The sequence below is a fragment of the Melanerpes formicivorus genome, unplaced genomic scaffold (assembly GCF_026170545.1).
Source record: "Melanerpes formicivorus ecotype bairdi unplaced genomic scaffold, bMelFor1.0.p_v2 SCAF_11, whole genome shotgun sequence".
Lineage (NCBI taxonomy): Eukaryota > Metazoa > Chordata > Aves > Piciformes > Picidae > Melanerpes > Melanerpes formicivorus.
Window position 1 is genome coordinate 21,086,284 of NW_027142363.1, and position 19,463 is coordinate 21,105,746.

At 42.1% G+C, this 19,463-nt stretch overlaps 1 protein-coding gene across 2 annotated transcripts in view; it reads left to right on the forward strand.

The window, feature by feature from the left end:
* PDK3 (pyruvate dehydrogenase kinase 3) overlaps positions 1-19,463 on the forward strand; it is a 50,388-nt gene that overhangs the window by 18,416 nt on the left and 12,509 nt on the right. Inside the window, exons 1-4 of one of the 2 annotated variants that reach the window (XM_068144813.1) lie at positions 5,266-5,320; positions 5,602-5,673; positions 14,983-15,167; positions 17,121-17,210. In XM_068144813.1, coding sequence (XP_068000914.1) covers positions 5,606-5,673; positions 14,983-15,167; positions 17,121-17,210 — 343 coding nt within the window. In that variant the 5' untranslated portion in view covers positions 5,266-5,320; positions 5,602-5,605. Of the gene's footprint in view, positions 1-5,265; positions 5,321-5,601; positions 5,674-14,982; positions 15,168-17,120; positions 17,211-19,463 lie in introns of those variants that run through there. The other variant, XM_068144812.1, reaches the window with a different exon arrangement.

Below are 19,463 nucleotides of genomic sequence, written 5' to 3' on the forward strand. Positions count from 1 at the left end.
AACAGGAAAAAGTGAATAATGTGGAGGTCTTTTATGCTTTTCCTAATCCAGATGACTTGTGGAGCTGTTTCTAGTGAAATGTCGGGAGATAGATGAATGAAGGAAAGAAAATTTTTCTGTGGTGACTCCACAGCATAATTCTTCTACTCATCACAGAATGTTAGGGGTTGGAGGGAACCTTGAAAGATCATCCAGTCCAACCCCCTCTGCCAGACCAGGAGCACCTAGGTAAATCACACAGGAATGCATGCAGGAAGGTTTGGAATGTCTCCAGAGAAGGAGACTCCACAACCTCTCTGGACAGCCTGTTCCAGGGCTCTGGCACCCTCACAATGGAAAAGTTGTTCCTTATGTCCACGTGGAACCTCCTCTACTCCAGCTTGCACCCATTGCCCCTTGCCCCTTGTCCTATCATTGGACATCCCTGAGCAGAGGCTGGTTCCGTGCTGCTGACACTGCCCTTCACATCTTTATAAGCGTGAATGAGGTCACCTCTCGGTCTCCTCTCAGTGAGACAGAATTAGCTTGAAAAATTTCAGTTCCCAGTCTCTTCCTCAGTGTCAGCATGCCATAAAATACAAGAAGCATCTAATCTTTAAAGCAGGTTTTATTAAACTTTTAAATTAGAATAAGGTGGCTCTGTAAATAGATGGAACTTAGCTTTCATGGAGTAAGAAAAAAAATTGATGCTGCCTGCTGTACAGCATGGATTCTTTCCTGTCAATCCTATGTCCAGCCAGGCAGTGACATCCTGGATTGTGTGGGTTTCCTACCCTCTTATAGGTCCCTTGGGAAGCAACCTCCTCTTGGTGTTTCTGAGAATATGCTTTCTGCTGCAGGCAAGCCCTGCTCTCAGTTTTCTCATCTATCTTCATGGCTGTGCTGTAGGATTTTGCTTTCCTGTACCATGCTCTTTGACTGTGCTGTGCTGCCTAACAGATTTTACAACTGGTTGCTTGATTGCTCTCAGGAAAGGTGCCTGTTTTGTTTTGTTTCCTCCTTCCTTTCTGGGTTCCTTAGCCTGATGTGTGCAGCAGTGAGGATAGGCAAAACAGCTGCCCTTCCTTTGTGTTACTCAGCTATGCTTTCTTTGAATAAAGCTGGCATTCCCCACAGTGTGAACTATGAACAACAACAAAATGGTTTTGCATTTGAGTCTGTGCAAAGGTAAAACATGAGGTTTGTCCCAGTTGGAGTTTATAACTTAGATTATATGTGTGTTTTGCATGGAGTAACAGGGGAAGGAATAAAGTGAATCAAAATAACAACACAGTTAGTATGTTCTGGTTGTGAACTGCAGTGTATCCAAACAAATCAACAACTGGCATGCTAGAGATTAGCAATTTATTTTCAGCTCTTCAAAAGTAGTGGGTAACTTCTGTTTCCAAAGAAGTGGGCCTGTATTTTAGGCTGGCTTTGAAAAGGGTGCTTTAGACAGGTAGCATATTCAACGTGTGGTGGAACTGCATAATACATCATCACAAATGTGATGTGAAAAGGGAAAACAATTACAGTAAAACCTTATAATGGAGAAGGTCAGAGATTGTAAAATACCTAAAGTGAGTGTGAGGTAGAAGGTGTCCCTGCATATGGCGGGGGGTGTGTGTGTATGTGGAACTCTATGATCTTCAATGTTCCTTCCAACCCAAACCATTCTGTGAATCTATGAATATGCTTCTCAGTCATATCCAAGAGTCTCATTTTAACTAACTCTGACCAAATTTCTCTACTTCTCTTCAATAGTTTTCTCTGGAGAAGGCTAAAAATGTCTATTTATCTGTTTTGAAAGACCCATGAGAGAAGTCAGCATAGTTTGGAGATTAATAATTGGTTTTCCTCTGTTTTTTACATTCAGACTATGCTAACAAGATTGTGTTACCATGGAGCTATAGTCTTAGGACCAATGTCCCAGGAAACTAATAGAGATATCCTGCTGAGATAGATGAGATCTCAATACAACATGCCAGTAATGGTAGGCAACCAACCAAATCTGCACAGCACAAAAGTCAGGTGTCTGCTACCTTCAGTACCTGAAATACGGATTGCTGTTTTATCCTCAGCATTAGTACAGGACTGCTGCTCAACACTTGTGGTAGGACTTCTGTAGTATAAAGCACATGCTGTGTTGCTTCTCAAGTGTGGGTGGTTGTCCTGGATCTTCAGAAACAGAACTTTTGATGACAGATGGGGTTGAGCAGCTTCCTAATAACCTCCTCTGACTGACTTTGCCACCAGAGAAGCTGCCACTTCTCTCACGACACAGATTTATGGAAAAATCTTTCACATGGGAAAAAGCTGAGACAGCTGAATGTCTCCTTAGAGATCCTCAGCAAGCCATCTGGACTGTTCAACCTGAAGAAGAGAGAGCTTGGGTGGGTGAGGGGCTGGATATTATCAGCATGTATAAATACCTAATGGGAGAGCATGAAGATGAAGAAAACAAAGTTGTTTCAGTAACACTCAGTGACAGGACAAGGGGCAATAAATAAAGGTTAAAGCACATGAAATTGCATCTGAATGTAAGAGAAAACAATAAGAGTGGACAAACATCAACAGAAGATTGCCCAGAGAGACTGGAGTCTCCATCTGTGGAGATGTTCAAAACCCAACTGTGGTAGTTTTAGGCTATGTCTTTAAAATTTTGTTACAGATTTCAAGCAGAAAAGTAGAAAAATATAAATAAGTCACTATTGAGTGTGAAAAGGAAAACTAAAGATAATTCTAAACAATTCCATTGGAGACATACCTGCCATAAGTCTGCTTGTACCAAAACATTCAGGGGGCCTCTTCTGACCTCTTCTCTGCTTGCTTTGTGCTTTGAAGGGAGACTAATCTGCTTCTGCTTGACCTCGGCTGCATTGTTTTGCATCAAGTCTAACAACCAGTTTTTGCTCTTTTCTCCCTTTTGGACAAGGGTTGGGGGTGCAGAGGGACAGCTCTCTTGATCTTTGACCAGGGGAGTTTTTGTGTTGTTTGTTAATTGTAAATACTGTGTATTTTGTACATATTCATTACATTTGATTATAGTTTGTAGTTTTACCTGTCAATACAGCTTCCATCTGAGTTAGTCTGGCAAAGGTAACGTTGGGGGGAAATCTCAGCCCACCACACCAACTGAACACAGTCTTGGATAACCTGCTCTAGCTGATGCTGCTTGAGCAGGGAGGTTGGACTAGGTGATTGGTGAGATCTGTTCCATTCTAAATGATTCCATGATTGTGAATTTCCTTGCAGCCCTGGGTGTTCTGGGAGGTAGAAAGGGCTATTGTTGCCCTTAGGAAAAGTGGTATAGAAGAGTGGGCTGTGAGTCTGTTGAAAAACAGAGGCCAAGGAAAAAATCAAAGGCCTCCATTGAACAGGGAGGATGGCAACAGAAATTGAAGTAGGAAAGGAAGGGATTTCAAACCAAGAGGAGAGTTTGAAAGGATGGGTGAGTGGAGCATAAAGAGTAGAGAGGTGGTTGTTGGCACCTACGGTATTTCATCTTTTATGTAATGTGAGAAACGCTTTACAGTGTGGATGGCACTTTTGATAGTCCATAGTCTGCTTCCTTACATGTATTGTGCCTGTGCTGAAGAAGTTAGAAGGGTTTGGCCCACACATTGGTTTGGGTTGTGATGGCTTCTTTGGGTTTGGTACATCTGTTTCACATCTACAGCAGCTTCCAGTTCAGCTTCTTCAGAGAACTGCAAAAACTGCTTTGCAAATATAACCAGTGTGGATTTTTTTAGGAATTTATTTCAAAACCATGCTGCTGGTTTAGATTTAGAAGTAAAAATGCTATTGTAGGCATAGTGTTTGAGAGGCAAGAGATCACCCTGTGTTTGAAGGATAGGGCTCCCACAGAAATCATGCAGGTATTCTTTAGAGTCGACTTCTTTTCTCTGTAGAATCAAATAAATATTTTGCCTGATGGCCTTTTACCACACAAACAAACCTGTAGCTGAGGCCCCATCCTTGAAGACATTCAGTACCAGACTCCATGTGGCCCTGGGCAGCCTGATCTAGTTGGAATTGTCCCTGCTTGCTATAGGGAGGGTTGAACAAGAGGACCTTTGAGGGCTCCTTTCCAATCCAATGCAATTTGTTAATCTGTGATGGTTACAGGAGGGCAAAACCACACAGAGGAACAGGAGCTAGTGTTACTGTGCTGACCATGTTGAGAAGTCAGTCTCCCTGGAGAGATGACACAGTGACCTGTGATTGATGCAACTGAGATGGGGGTGGAGTAGCAGCACATGGTGCTGGAGGGAGTCATACAGGCAGCAGTGCTGTCTTTGGCATTGCTGTGGCTTTAAGATGCAGGGTGAAGTTTCATAACCTGCTTAAGCTGATCTTGACATAGAACTGCTACCAAAAGAGATTTTGTTGTAATGTGAAGTTGTCCAAGCTTTAGTGACTCAGGCCAGTCTCCTAGGCAGTGACCTTGCACATAGATCATTCTGTTGAGCTGCTCTAATGGGTTGCTGCTACTGGATGGTGTTTTCATTTTCCCCATGTAAGCTTTATGGTTGTCTTTTCTCTCTTGTGCTAGCTTTAGCAGGTTAGACCTTCTATGAGTTGTTTTCATGTCAGAGAATGATCAAAACCCCCAACCTACTCTTTCTGTTTTGACATTTCAGGGAGTTAGAGCTGTTAGTATTGATGTTATCGTAGTGTAAGTGGCAGTGCTTAACCAAGTATGAAGGGAGGGCGAAAGAGAGAGGAATGTTGTCTCCTGGTAATACTGAAACCCTACTTTTACATGTCTGATTGATACCTTGCCTGATTTATTTTGAGAAATAAGTCCCAATACTTTTAAATACACCTGCTTCAGTAGGTGATAGCTGGTCCCCAGGCCCTGTGATGTGAGATGGTAGCATTTATACTGGTATTGGGCTAGTTTCCTGCAGATCAGGCTGGCCATGTTCATGTTGAGTGGTATTTTGCCTTAAATCTTCTTTGCCCACTGTGTGATACTTCGGTGTCTCTTGAGCCTCAGTGAGTATCTTGTCTGTGCTGAATGTCTAAACTAAAGACAAGTGTGTGCGCAAGAGTGGTGGTGTTAGGAAACCAAGGGTTGTGTTGCATGGCCCGAGATACAACCTGAGGAGATGCAGGAGTGTGTGAGGGGGTGTACTCTTCTTGAGTACTCTGGTAGGACCAGCTTGGTGTAGTCTTACACCACAGGTTTTGGGGAGTGTTCCCTGGAGCTTTATTTTATAAAGATTGGGTCACTGAGCAATGTGGGAGCAGAGCAATGTGTACAAAGCACATGACCAGAAACAAAGAACAAGGGATCAACTGAGTTACCTGAAATTGCAGACCGTCCTGATGAGAGGTTTTGTTCCTATTAACCTTAGCTTGATTTATATAGCAGTGTTCCTGAATTGTGGACTTGCAGGCTCACAAAAGCTACTTTTTAACTCTGTATAACATACTGCAGTTGCTTTCTTTGCCTTTGTTGTTGTGTGCCACTTCATTTTAGCCTTTGCAGAGGACTGTGTGCTATGTTTCTGCTGTTACAGATGAGGTTGTACTCTTAAGATTTAAAAAAAATATTAAAACATAATTTAGGTGTAAGTATTTTAACTTCTCCTTTATAATTTTTGCTTCTTTCAGGTACATGCAGAGCTTCCTTGAGCTTTTAGAATATGAAAATAGAAGTCCTGAGGATCCTCATGTTCTGGATGAGTGAGTAATTGGTTTCCTTGTGGTGGTTCATTTGAAAATAATCTGTTTCAAAACCCAAGTGGTGTTGGTTTGCTTTAGTTTGTTTTGTTTGGGTGTTTTTTTAACTACAGGATAACGGTGGTCTTATTTATGAGGTAGAATTTGTGCAGTAAAGGCCAAAATTGTAATCTGGAGCAGAATATAGGAAGCTTAAGTGCTTTTGAACAATGTATTTTGCATTTATACAGTCTGATAGTTTAAGAAATGGCATGAAATGCTTCCTTACAGGCTGTATTGGTAAGACAGCATTCATGTGAGAGTATACTTCCATCTCAAACACCTAGAGCTTAGTACTCTGTTGTATATACTGTATATTAACGTTAATATTCTGATTCTTTTCAGTTTGAGAACATTCAGTGATCAGTTACTGTTTTATCCAAAAGTGCTTTTAATGGACTTGAATTATTGCTGTTCACCACCCTCACTGAATATGTCCTGAAAAAGCAAGTGTAGCTGATTTTCTTTATCTACAGATCAATTTAAAATTATCATTAGAACGTTTCTTTGAAATTTATATGCATAAAACAGAAGAACCCCACAGGAGACAGCAACAGATGCAACATATGCACCTGTGCCCATGGCATAACCATGTGAAAGGCAGTGTCAGGAGGATGGAGCCACGCTCTACTCAGTGATGTCCAATGATAAGACGAGGGGCAATGGGTGCAAGCTGGAGCAGAGAAGGTTCCACATCAACATGAGGAAAAACTTTTTCCCTGTGAGGTTGCCAAAGCCCTTGAACAGGCTGCCCAGAGAGGTTGTGGAGTCTCCTTCTCTGGAGACATTCCAAACCCACCTGGATGCCTTCCTGTGTGATCTACTCTAGGTGCTCCTGCTCTGGCAGGGGGGTTGGACTGGATGATCTTTTGAGGTCCTTTTTAACTCCAAACATTCTGTGAGTCTGTAACTTACTTTCCTGCTATTTGCATCCCATGTGTTCCTTAACTGTCTGAAGGCAATGTTTAACTGTATATTGAACTGTATTTAGCTATTATTTTACCATTCTTTGCAAACTACCTCCTTCAAAAATGCTCTTAATTACATCCATATTTAGTTCCCAACAAATTTCTCTATTCTTCCTCTTCTTTTCAATTCCATGTTAGTGCTGTGTAGCCCTAACCCTACTTAGGGTACTGGCAACTCTAGTAGTTAATGAACTACTTTTCAGTGGAATAAAACACATGTCTGAGTTCATTGGTGTTTATATAACACTTCTGTTTTGTAATTGCATACATCATTTAGCACAGAATTTGAGCCATTATCTGGAACTTTGTGGATAGTGTCCTCATGGATACATGAATACGAACAGTACTTCAACTAGATGGGTTTGCTTAGAAAGGGACACGTGGAAATTCAGTCTCTGAGGTATGCCTGGGCCTGTGAACCAGAGCCTTTCTTGTGCTAGTGGCAGCTGCAGTATATCTCTTTGAGTACCTTGCATATGGTAGCATGTGTGAAGTGGATTGGAGCATTCTTCATTTTGTGGTTCCTCTCAGCTGTCTTGTTTCTACACTCAGCATGCTGTGTGCATGTTATATACTTCATGTTCCAGGAAACTCAGCCTTGCATCCCTTGGTTGTTGAAGTGTCCATCCTTGGTAGTGCCTTGTGTGGTATCAGATGGCCCCCACATTTCATGATGGTCCCCATCTCTTCTTTTTTTAGCTTAATTAATATCACAAAATGTGTAACTTAACGGGATTGGAAGTACTTCTGCCCCAGAATCACTCCAGCATCTTTTGTTTGAAGCTGAATGTGAAAGTGTGAAAACTTACAGATTTTTTGGAATCTGAATGAGTGCTTCAGTGGTCTTTTTTTCAGCTGAGGTGGGCTTTTGTTTTTGTTACTGCTAATCAAGGTTATTAACACAGGAGAGATCTAAAACTAAAATGATCTTCTAAAGAGGTTTGATAACCACACATTTGTTCTATCACTGTTGGCAGTAATTCCTCAGTTAATGCTTTCTGAAATGCCTGAACATAAAATGTCCCCTTGCTGTTGGTGTCTCTGCTTCTCTGGGGAGCCTGCTTTGCTTTTCTCATAATTACTGCTCTTTCTAAGGAAACATTTTTATTTGTCAGTCTCAGAGGATTATAGATGTTGTCTATGTACTGACAGAGCTGTCTGTAAAGCACACAGAATCACAGACTGTTAGGGGCTGGAAGGGACCTCAAGAGATCACCTAGTCCAACCCCCCTGCCAGAGCAGGATCGCTTATACCAGGCAGCGTAGGAACTCATCCAGGCAGGTCTTGAATATCTCCAGAGAGGGAGACTCCACAACCTCCCTGGGCAGCCTGTTCCTGTGTTCTGTCATTTTCATTATTTAAATTTTAATTATTCCCCTCCCTAACACTTCATAATCTATAGATAGCTGGCATCATTTCAGTGAGGAAATTCAAATGAGCCACTCTAATTTTAGAGTAGCTGATGTTCATTTCTGTCCTATTCCTGGTAATTCCACAGTGAGAGCTTTGAGGTTTTTTTGCTTTTTATTCTCAGAAACTGATTGTAGGGGGTATTTATTTGTTCATTTGTTTGTTTTCCTCCAAACTCTTTTTGTGATGTGGTAAGTGTAGGGATCATTGTTCTCTCATCCAAGCTGATTCTGGGACGGGCAGGTATCACTTTATGTTGTTCCATTGGTGCTGGCTCTGAAAAACAGCATGATTTCTAATGGAATCCATGACAGTTTTCTGGATTTCTGTGTCTTGGCAATCCTTCATGCAGTGAACTACAAACTTGATTTAGAGGAAAAATAGCCCATGACCCTGAACTGTTACACCATGTGGCCTACAAAGACAACAGTGCCAACCCAGTAGAGAGGGTGAGTGGTCAGGAGTGAGTGCAGAGACTAAAGCTGATGTTTTTTGGCGTGGCCCAACTTCTCTCTGCTCTTAATGTGTGAAGACAGGGACTCTCATGAGTGTTGATGTTTATTTTTTCTGTGATGGTTGGACAAAATCCTCTAGAGGGATTTTGACTCAGCATTTCTGTGATGAAATTCAGAGGTGCTTTGGTTTCTTTATTGCATTGTTAGCTGGCAGGCCTTATGGAGACTTAATACAAGGTTGCCACTTTACTGTCACTAGCAGTAGTATAGACATAACACCACAAGGTCAGGTTGCATTTGGATTTCAGATAGTACAAACATTTTTCCTCAAGCTGTGGAGCAGTCGTGTGGAACCCTTTCCACAGCTCTGTTAAACAGTACAATGCAAGAGTGTTAAGGTAAGGTAGACCCTTGGTAGAGGGTGCAAGAAATACTGGAAGTTTCCTGTGGTGTCAGTATGCCTCTGGATAAACACGGAGTCTTAGAATAGTTTGGGTTGGAAGGGACCTCCAAAGGTCATCTAGTCCAATTCCCCTGCAGTAAACAGGGACATCCTCCACTAGATCAGGTTGCTCAGTGCCTTGTCGAGCCTGATCTTGAACATCTCCAGGAATGGGGCCTCAACTACCTCCTTGGGCAACCACCCTCATGGTAAAGAACTTGTTCCTAACGTCCAATCTAAATCTACTCTCATTTCAAACCATTGCCACTCATCCTATCACTGCAGGCCTTTGGTAACAGTCCCTCTGTAGCATTCTTGTAGGCTCCTTTCAGACACTGTAAGGCTGCTATTAGGTCTCCCTGGAGCCTTCTTTTCCAGGCTGAACAGCCCCAGCTCCCTCAGCCTGTCCTTTATAGCAGAGGTGTTCCAGCCCCCTGTTCATTTTTGTGGCCCTCCTCTTGACCTGCTCCATCAGGTCTATGTCCTTCCTGTCTTGAGGGCTCCAGAGCTGGATGCAGTGCTCCAGGTGAAGTCTCATCAGAGCAGCAGAGACACAAGTTGTTTCCAAAATTGACAAGTTTGTGAGATGTGCTGTTCACGTGCACTTACTCCACCTCCTGATACCTCTGAGTTTCTTTGCTGATTTTGCTCTTTGTGGCACTCTCCTGGGAAGGTGTGTGGGAGTGTCCTTGAACAGAGAGCAGATGACGTAGTAAGCTGCCAGTTTGTCTGGAAATAACATACACACCAGAAACATAGCACAAGAAAGAAGTTTCCTTTCTGCAGCACAAAGATTAAAATGGTGATTGTGTTAGCAATTTAAAATCAGTAAACACTGGGGTGTTCCATTTTGTTGCTTTCATCTAATGTGCAGTGCTAGTTCAGTTAGTTTTGCACTTTGAAAGTAGCTTTGCTTTCTAATAGAGGAATCTTTAAGAGCATGAGCTTATATTTCTCTTTTTGGTGACTCTCAACTACCAGCTACCACTGTGTCCAGTTCTGGGCCCCTCAGTTTAGGAAGGATGTTGACTTGCTGGAACGAGTCCAGAGAAGGGCAACAAAGTTGGTAAGGGGTTTGGAACACAAGCCCTATGAGGAGAGACTGAGGGAACTGGGGTTGCTTAGCCTGGAGAAGAGGAGACTCAGGGGTGACCTTACTGCTCTCTACAACTACCTGAAGGGAAGTTGTAGACAGGCGGGTGATGATCTCTTCTCCCAGGCAGCCAGCACCAGAACAAGAGGACACAGTCTCAGGCTGCGCCAGGGGAGATTCAGGTTGGATGTTAGGAAGAAGTTCTATACAGAAAGAGTGATTGCCCATTGGAATGGGCTGCCCAAGGAGATGGTGGAGTCACCATCATTGGAGGTGTTCAGGAGGAGACTTGATGGGGTACTTGGTGTCATGGGCTAGTTGTTTAAGTGGGTTGGATTGGTTGATGGGTTGGATGCGATGATCTTGAAGGTCTCTTCCAGCCTGGTTTATTATTATTATTAAAAAAGGCAATCAATAAAAACAAACAAAACCCCCCAAAAACCCAAACCCCTTATAGCATACCTGTTCCCTTTAAAAGGATTTTATTGGTCTTTCAGTCTACTCATCACTTTCCTGCTTTTGATCTTTAAGGTAATACTATCCATAAGAGACATAGCAAAAATCTCCTTTATCTTTATGTTAACCTTCTTACAACTTCTTTTCTTATGATGTCCTGCCAGATTGAAACAGAGTCATCTGTACAGTCATTAGGGAGTTAAATAATAGCTTGTATTCTGACACTTACTGCCTTTGTCCGTGTCTACAGGCTTGGTTTATTTAACAGCAATGGTAAAGCCTTAAATATTCTTATATTAATACAGAGCCACTGAAGCTCACCTGACTAAAATAGCTTCTTATTAATAGTTTCTTATCTGTCAAACAGCTGCATTATTTATTCATTGTGGATTTCAAAACATAGTACAGTGAATTTTGTTAGAAGTCATTGCTAAATAAAATTTTCAGAGCTATCCTGGAGTAATCTCCCTCCTTCAGCTAATCTCAGGAACATTTACAAATTCCATGATGTGATCTCTCTCAGTTTGTGTACAGTAAACCCTTGTATTTTCCAGGGGTAAAGGGATGGCAAGAGATAAGTGGTAAGAGTAAGAGAATGAGTTTTGATTTGTGCCCTGCTGCTTTGAAAGGTGCCTATATTCATCATGTGTTTGGTCACACAGAATGGAAGGGGTTGGAAGGCACCTTGAAAGGTGGAGCCCAAACCCCCTGCTGCCAGAGCAGGAGCACCTAGAGTAGGTCACACAGGAACTCATCCAGGTGGGTTTGGAATGTCTCCAGAGGACACTCCACAGCCTCTCTGGGCAGCTTGTTCCAGGGCTCTGGCACCCTCACAATGAAAAAGTTTTTTCTTGTGTTCACATGGAACTTTCTCTGCTCCAGCTTGCCCCCATTGCCCCTTGTCCTGTCATTGGGCATCACCAAGCAGAGCCTGGCTCCATCCCCTTGGCACTAACCCTTCACTTCTTTATAGACATGAATGCGGTCACCCCTCAAGTCTCCTTCTCCAAGCTATAGAGCACTTGCTCCCTCAGCCTTTCCTCAGCAGGGAGATGTTCCACTCCCTTCAGCATCTTTGTGGCTTTGTGTTGGACTCTCTCAAGCAGTTCCCTGAGGTCCTTCTTGAACTAAGGGGCCCAGAACTGGACACAATATTCCATATGTGGCCTCACCAGGGCAGAGTAGAGGGGGAAGAGAACCTTTGTCTACCTACTAAGACTCCTCCTAATCCACCCCAGGATGCCATTTTCCTTCTTGGCCACAAGAGCAGATTGCTGGCTCATGGTCGTCCTTCTGTCCATCAGGACCCTCATGTCCCTTTCGCCTATGCTTCTCTCCAACAAGTTAGTCCCCAACCTAGGCTAGTCCATGGGGTTGTTCTTTCCCAGATACAAGACTCTTGTCCATGCTGTATTTCATTAGATTTCTTTCTGCCAACCTCCAGTTTGTCTAGGTGTCACTGAATGACAGCACCTTTAAAAGCACTTGCTTGATGGAGGCACTAGAGTGAACACAGTTATCTTTGAAGATGGAATGGGAAGTTTGAAGAAATTCTTTGTTATCCACGTTTGCATACTAAGCTTTAGCTGTGATTTGTTGGTCGGCAGCAGATAAAGCTATTAGCACTTTGTTTGACCTTTGACATGCTCAATGTGTTTAAGCACTTCAGTAGTGGGATGTCAGTGAGCAGTTTGCCCTCCTGGAGCACTTAGGCCTCAGGCTGAGTTGTGGATAGTGAGGAATTTAAAAACAAATAGCAAATCTGGCAGCAGATAGCAGTTAGAAGGGAGTGTTGGCAGCTGTCTTTTAGATAAGATTGTGTTACTTCTCAGCTCTGTTTTTAGCTAGTGTCTTGTTGCTCAGGAAGAGAGAAGCAGCATGAGCAGTGACAGGCTCTAGTCTTGTCTCCAAAACTAGCACCAGATCTCAGTGGTTACAGATCACAGACAGTTTAAGCTGTCCAGTCAGAAGAGTAATTTTGTAGTCTGGTAGCATTTAGACTGAGGAATTAGGCAGTTTAAAGTTCGCCTCTCTTATGCAACAAAATGGTGTGGAGAGATTACTGAGCTGTTTGTTAACACACAGGCAAAAACTGGTAGACTGAGGAGGGAGAAAGAACTATTAAAAATGAATCCTATGTTTCTTTGGAGCAAGCAGGGTAGAGTGGAAGAAATAATTTTAAGTGTATCCCTTGTTAAGGATGGTGTGGGGTACTATCAAATGATTGTCTTGGCTGAGTGGTTATGAAAAGGAAGGAAGCATCCTTCCTTTTTGATACAGCCCTTGTCCAGGGCTGTATCAAGAGAATTATGACCGCACAGGATGAGGGAAGGGATTCGACCTCTCTGCTCTGCACTTGTGAGAACCCACGTGGAGTACTGCATCCAGTTCTGGTGACCCCAGTGTAAGAAGAGTATCTAACTGCTGAAGTGGGTCCACAGGAGGGCCACTAAGATGATCAGAGGGTTGGAGAACCTCCCTTGTGAGGACAGGCCGAGAGATTTGGAGCTGTTCAGCCTGGAGTAAAGGATTTTCTGGGGAGACTGTATAGCAACCTTCCAGGACCTTAAGGGGGTTTACAAGAAACCCAGGAAGGGACTTCTTAAAAGGTCTTGTGGATTGGGAGTGGATTGAAGCTTGAGGAGGGCGAATTTAGACTGGAGATTAGGAAGAAATTCTTTCCAGTGAGGGTGGTGACACAGTGGAACAGGTTGCCCAGGGAGGTCATGAACACCCTGGAGGTGTTCAAGGCCAGACAGGATGAGGCCTTGAGCAATCTGGGCTAGTGGAAGGTGTCCCTGCCTGTGGCAGGGGGTTTGGAACTAGATGATTGTTGAGGTCCCTTCCATCCTAAACCAATCTATGAGTCCACCTTAAATGTAGATTTAAGTGGATTTTAATGTGCTTTTAAGATGAATGAGAGGTCTTTTTATTACTTTTGGTGCTCTTAATGTTCTTCCCTCTGTTCACTGCAGGGGGATGTTGGACTAGATGCCCTTTATAGGTCCCTTCCAACCCAAAGTATTCTGTGATTCCTTCTGTAGCTGGTTTTCTGTAGCTGATCTTGTATAGCAGTCTTAGAGGACTGTAGATGCTATCCATGTACTGTCACAGTCGTCTCTAAAGCCATGCATTTACTACTTTATATGAAAATTATACTCTATTTTAATAATAATAATTGATGCATTTGTTTTCATTGTTCATTGTAAATGTACCAATAATGTTTTGCTGTTGAAAAAATAGCTTTAGAAAGCTATTAATTATTAATATGTGGAGGGGAAAAATAAAGATGAGCACTTCAGGGATTGTAGGTGCTTAGCTGCCTCATCAGGAGAAACAAAATTCCTCCTGACTGCTTCAAAAGTGATTGTTAAAAGCAGCACAAGTGTAGCAATATGGTTTAGTGGTGAAGTTGGTAGAGTAGGGTTAATGGTTTGACCTGACGATCTCGGGGGTCTTTGGCAACCTGAATGATTGTGCGATTCCGTGCCCTAAAACGTGCCGAGCTACCACAAAGAGCCCGTCCGAGCCCCGTTGTATGCGCTCTGCCATCCAGTGGTGTAAAAGGAAACTGAGCAGCAGTCACACTGATGATCGTTTCCTATGCTGTTACTTCAATTTACCAGAAGAGAGGTAAAGGAAATGCATTAAAACGCTACACTGTATGGGGTGAGTTGCTGGGAAGAAAGTGTGAAGTATAAATTGTGAAGTCAGGTTGTTTTTTTTCTTGAGTTTCCTTTCCAATCTCCTAGCTGCTGTTGTTTGCAGAGTAGGAGTTAGGATCATAGAATCATTTAGATTGGAAAAGTCTTTCAAGATCATGGAGTCCAACCAGTAACCCTTCTCTACCAAGCCCACCACTAAGCCATATCCCCAGGCAATATCCTTTAATATTTAAAATGTTTTACTCCTTGGAAGCACTTTTTGGATAGCAGCTGAGTTGCTCAGGGCTGATCCAGCTCCACTGCTGCCAGGCAGAGCTCTCTGCCCTCAGGGACCATTTTGCTCCAGCCAAGCTGAGCTGAATTTTAGCACCAAACTACTGGAAGATAGAGCAAGAGGAGGGATCTCTCCAAGGGGAACTCACCAGGGCATAGTTATCATGGTGCATACTACAGCAGTAACGGATTAAAAAAGGATTTTATTTTAGTAGGAAAGAGACATTGAAATAAATTACATTTTGGGGGGGGGGGGGGGGGAAATGACTTAATTTGAGGCCTTAAATATTTCATAGATCTTGTGAGTGAGAGTTTGACCAAATATTTCTCTGTAAATAGGTTTGTTTAGGTACTGCTATGTTTTTATCTTCTGCCTCTGATACTGGACTGGAAGGGATAGTAAACAGATGAAGTGGTTATGCAGTGGGGGTTTCAAACCAGAAGTGACAGACTGAATTGAATTATACTTGTAACAACCTGTTTCTAATTTATTTTTTTTTTCCCCTTTAGCTTTTTAGATGTTTTAATTAAAGTCAGGAACAGACACAATGATGTGGTTCCAACCATGGCTCAAGGGGTGATTGAATACAAGGAAAAATATGGCTTTGATCCATTTGTTAGCAGTAACATCCAGTACTTTCTAGACAGATTCTACACCAACCGCATCTCTTTCCGGATGCTTATTAACCAGCACAGTAAGTGACTGCTTTTTTAATGTGTGAGAACTTATTGCTTGCAAACCTGAAGCCATAGCTTTGGGGGTTTGCTTTGGTTTGGTTTATTTTTTGGGGGCTCTTTTTTTTGTGTGTTTTGTTTTGTTTCTTGTTTGGTTGGAGTTCTTTTGTTAGTTTGTGTTCATGTTCATGACTAAATCTTATATGGTGAAAGATAACACTGACAACTGGTTAATTTGGTACTTTGCAGTTCCTAGAAATGAATCCAAACCAGCAGTATGCTTTCTTTTAGAACTGTCAGGCTTTGTCAGCTTGGCTGTCACTTTTTAATCTTGTTGGCAGAGGCAGCTTGCATAGCGATACGTGAAGTATTTTTAGGTAGTAGTAGGGGAGCTGTATTTTTCTGCTCACAAATCTCTCAACATAGTTCTGTAGAGCTGGCATTCCATAATCAAATGCAAGGATACCACAGACTTTGACTAGGTTATGCACTATGAGTATCTTTATAGTTGTTTGTTTTATTTTTTCCCCAGCAACTTATTTAGACTTTCTTGCCTTCTAAAGAAGTTAGAATTAACTTTAGTTTGAAATTGTACCACCTGCTCTCCCTTTATTTCCTATTCCCTATGTGTGATTAAATGTTAAAATTAGTCATCCTTTGTCATTAGGTTCTGTTTCATTTGTTACTAATAATATTCATATTACAGCATGAAAGGAGTTATTTGCACAGCCCCCATTAACCAGTGTGTGCAGCCATGCAGAAGTGATCTGTATAAAGTTAAGGACTGTTGTGTGATCTTTTAGTGTGTCTTTGTCTTTTAGTTCAAGAGCTTCATTCTCTGCCAAGTACTCTGCTTTTGTGAGCTCTTAGAAATTGCAGTACACTACATCTTCAGTATCTAGTACACTAGATAATGCAGACACTACATTACTACAGTGCAAAGTATTTTACTACCAGTTGTGTGTCTTTCCAGTAACCTTTTATGTTGCTAACAAAGATCTTGCTCTGTATGTACAAACAACTTTAATGTGGCAATAAATGTGCAGCTTATCCTTCACTCGTGCCTGGGCAGACAAATGCCAGAGATAAAACTAAGATAAGTTAAAAGGCTCTCATGGAGTTCTTTCAGTAAGAAGAAACATGGTCCTAATAAAATTCTTGGGCCAAGTGCTAGCATAATTTGCACTAGTTCTAAAGTATTAAACTTATTTCATTGAACCAAAGTGACTTTGCCTATGGACACCCTTATTTAGTTGATTAAAAGCAGTTGTAGACATTTCTATAACCTTGTGCAATTTCACTGCTGAGCAAAGTTACTGGTCTGGCAGTGATAGCAAATACTAATCTTGAAGTCAGAGAAAAAAGAATGCAGAAAAAAGGTTTTCTTTCCTGTAGTTTGCATTTCTGTCTCATACACTACTCACAGACAGTTTCATACAGTGCAGTTCTGCAGGGTGCAGTGTGCCAGCCTGTTAGCTCACCATGACTGGATAGGAAAAGCTTTCAGGTTTTGTCTTCTGCTCTCCTCATACTCCATCTGTTTCATAGCTTGCTAAAATACCAGAAAATAACCTCTGCAAAAAACAAAACACTGCAAAATCTTTCTACTTTTTTTTGAGAGCTAAACTCTCTGTGGAGGATCTAGTGAGTGCCAGACCCTTGTGCAAAGGAGGGAGTGGAGGGAGTGACTGCTGAGAGTCAGGGAGAAGGTCAAGTGAGAGAGACCTCTGTGCCAGGTGTGAAATTCAGCATAGGTTTTAACTATTCATAGCGTTGAAAAAATGAAAAAGGGAGGGGAGGAAAAAAAAGAGGGAGGCAAGTAGTGATCCTAAACAAGGATTCTGGCCACTTGGGAGAGGATCTTTTTGAAAAAGGATTCATTATCCAGTAAGTCTCAGGTACCCTCAGATTTAAACCTCCTGAGCTGTTTCAAGTGTAATTGACAATTTACTGTCATGTCTTTTTCCTTTCAGCACTTCTTTTTGGTGGAGACATTAATCCTGCTCATCCCAAACATATTGGAAGTATTGACCCTAACTGCAATGTGGCAGAGGTGGTTAAAGGTAAGGTGAAGTTAATATTTTCATTGATTGAAACCTTCTCACGGTTTAGAATATGCATAAATGTGTAACTGAGATGCAAGATACTGAAGGGGATTTAAATTCATTTAATAAAATAAAAAAGAAGAAATAGAAGTTCTGCAGTTGTTCACAGTAAAGCTGTCAGCTCACTGAGAAATTCTCATGTTTTCATTATTTAGAATGGAGAAAACTTGGGTTTAACAGAACTAAGAAAACAATTGACTTAAACAACTTCAACCCATGCTTCTGTCCTTCACTTCTCTCAGCCTTTGGTAAAGAGGGAAACCTTTCTTATGTAGACTTTGACCTGTCTGATAGTTTGCTTTGTAATGTAGATATCTTTTACTGTTAAGAAAGCTTGTTGGCTTCTAGCTCTTTGGCTCTAAGGCCAACCTTTTCTTTCAGCAGCTTTCTTTTATTATTATTTTTTTCTTCTGAATAATTCTAGCTTATTTTGACCTCAACATAGTGTGTGTTGCAATCATGTTGTTTATTTAGATATTCTCTCTAATAGCAATGTTTGAATGTATTTTGATCATCAAATTCATAGTTGCTGTCTGGGACAAAGGAGTGCATACTGCCAGAAGGTTCTCAGTCCAGTTTTCAAGCCAGTAGCTAAAATAGATCTCTCATATCCAAAGAAGCACTCATTAGCAAAATGAGGGTATTGTAAACAGTACCCAGTGTTGGCTTTCAAGGAGAGGAGATATCTTGAGACTGGAAAGGATCTTTAAGGATAATTGAGGCTGTTTCCTTGTAGAATTGGTGGAGGGGTTAGTTTGCATTCTGTATGCTGTGCTAGCTCCAAAATGTTTCGGTTCACAGACAGCATTCTGAGCAATTTCTCAGAGATTAGATGTTGCTTTTGGCAGCCTGAGGTAGGTACAAGCTCTGTATGCCCTTCAGGCGCTGAAGAAAGGATTTAAACAGCCAGCTCTCACTTCAAGCAGCTCCACCAGGTGTTGTGTCTATAACTGCCTGAGCTTACAGAGACAGAGGGTCTCTATTTCTCTGACTGCCCTACACCAAGTGTTTTGAGCTGACAGCAAATCCAGGCTTGTTCCAGAGTCAGGATTTCAGATGTACTGATAGATCCTTCACTCAGTTGTAAATTGGCTCCAGCTGTGACATGAAGCATGCTTTGAACTTTGCATTCTCTTTTACAGTCTTGGGACTCTGCCAGAGAGCTGGCTTTTAGGAGAAGGTGAAATGTAAGACTGCACTCATAGAATCACAGAATGGTTTGGGTTGGTCCAAAGGTCATCTAGTCCAATTCCCCTGCAGTAAACAGGAACTTCCTCCACTAGATCAGGTTGCCCAGAGCCCTGTCAATCCTCACCTTGGGTATTTCCAGGGATGGGGTCTCAACTACCTCCCTGGGCACCCTGTTCCAGTATTCCACTATCCTCATGATAAAGAACTTGTTCCCAACATCCAGTCTAAATCTGCTCTTCTCTAATTTCAAAGCATTGCTCTTTGCCCTATCACTGCAGGCCTTTGTAAACAGTCCCTTTGCAGCCTTCTTGTAGGCCCACTTCAGGTACTGGAAGGCTGCTACTGGATCTCTCTGGAGCCTCCTCTTCTCCAGGCTAAACAACCCCAGCTCTTAGCAGAGGTGTTCCAGCCCCCTGATGTTTTTCATGGCCCTCTGGACCTACTCCATCTCGATCTCTGACATGATTTTGTTCAGGACTGAATGTTTTCCTGGGTCATGAAGTGATAATGCCTTCCTCTTTATCTCAGGGATGGTAAGGTGACTACTTCTTGAAAGTGGATGAGAGCTCTATATTAAATTTAGGGAGGCTAAATGAATTTATTCAGTTTCATTGTTCTCTCAAGTCTTGCATAGTGATTGTGCCTGCTCCACATCATGTATTTGAGGCCTTTCAGTTTATTCTCACAGTTACTGAACAGCTTTTTGGGGGCCTTGAAGTTTTTCTCCATGAGAAGCATCCAACTCCCATCCACTGGATCCATATATAATTCTTCCTTCTACCAGGTGGAAACTCTTTGAAACATGCTAAGGTGTTCCTCTCTCTATGTAGATAGCCTTATGGTCATATTAGCTACGTTATCTTCAGCTTTTGATGTCAAGGTTGTGGCTGTGCTTCTTGTGCCCTTTTTTTCTAAAGTACAGGGCCCAATGCCATCAGAAATTCTGAGAGGATCTTAAAATATCCCATAAGCGTAGGTAGTCCTGCATCTTCCCCCCCCAAAATTATGCATATCCCTGGC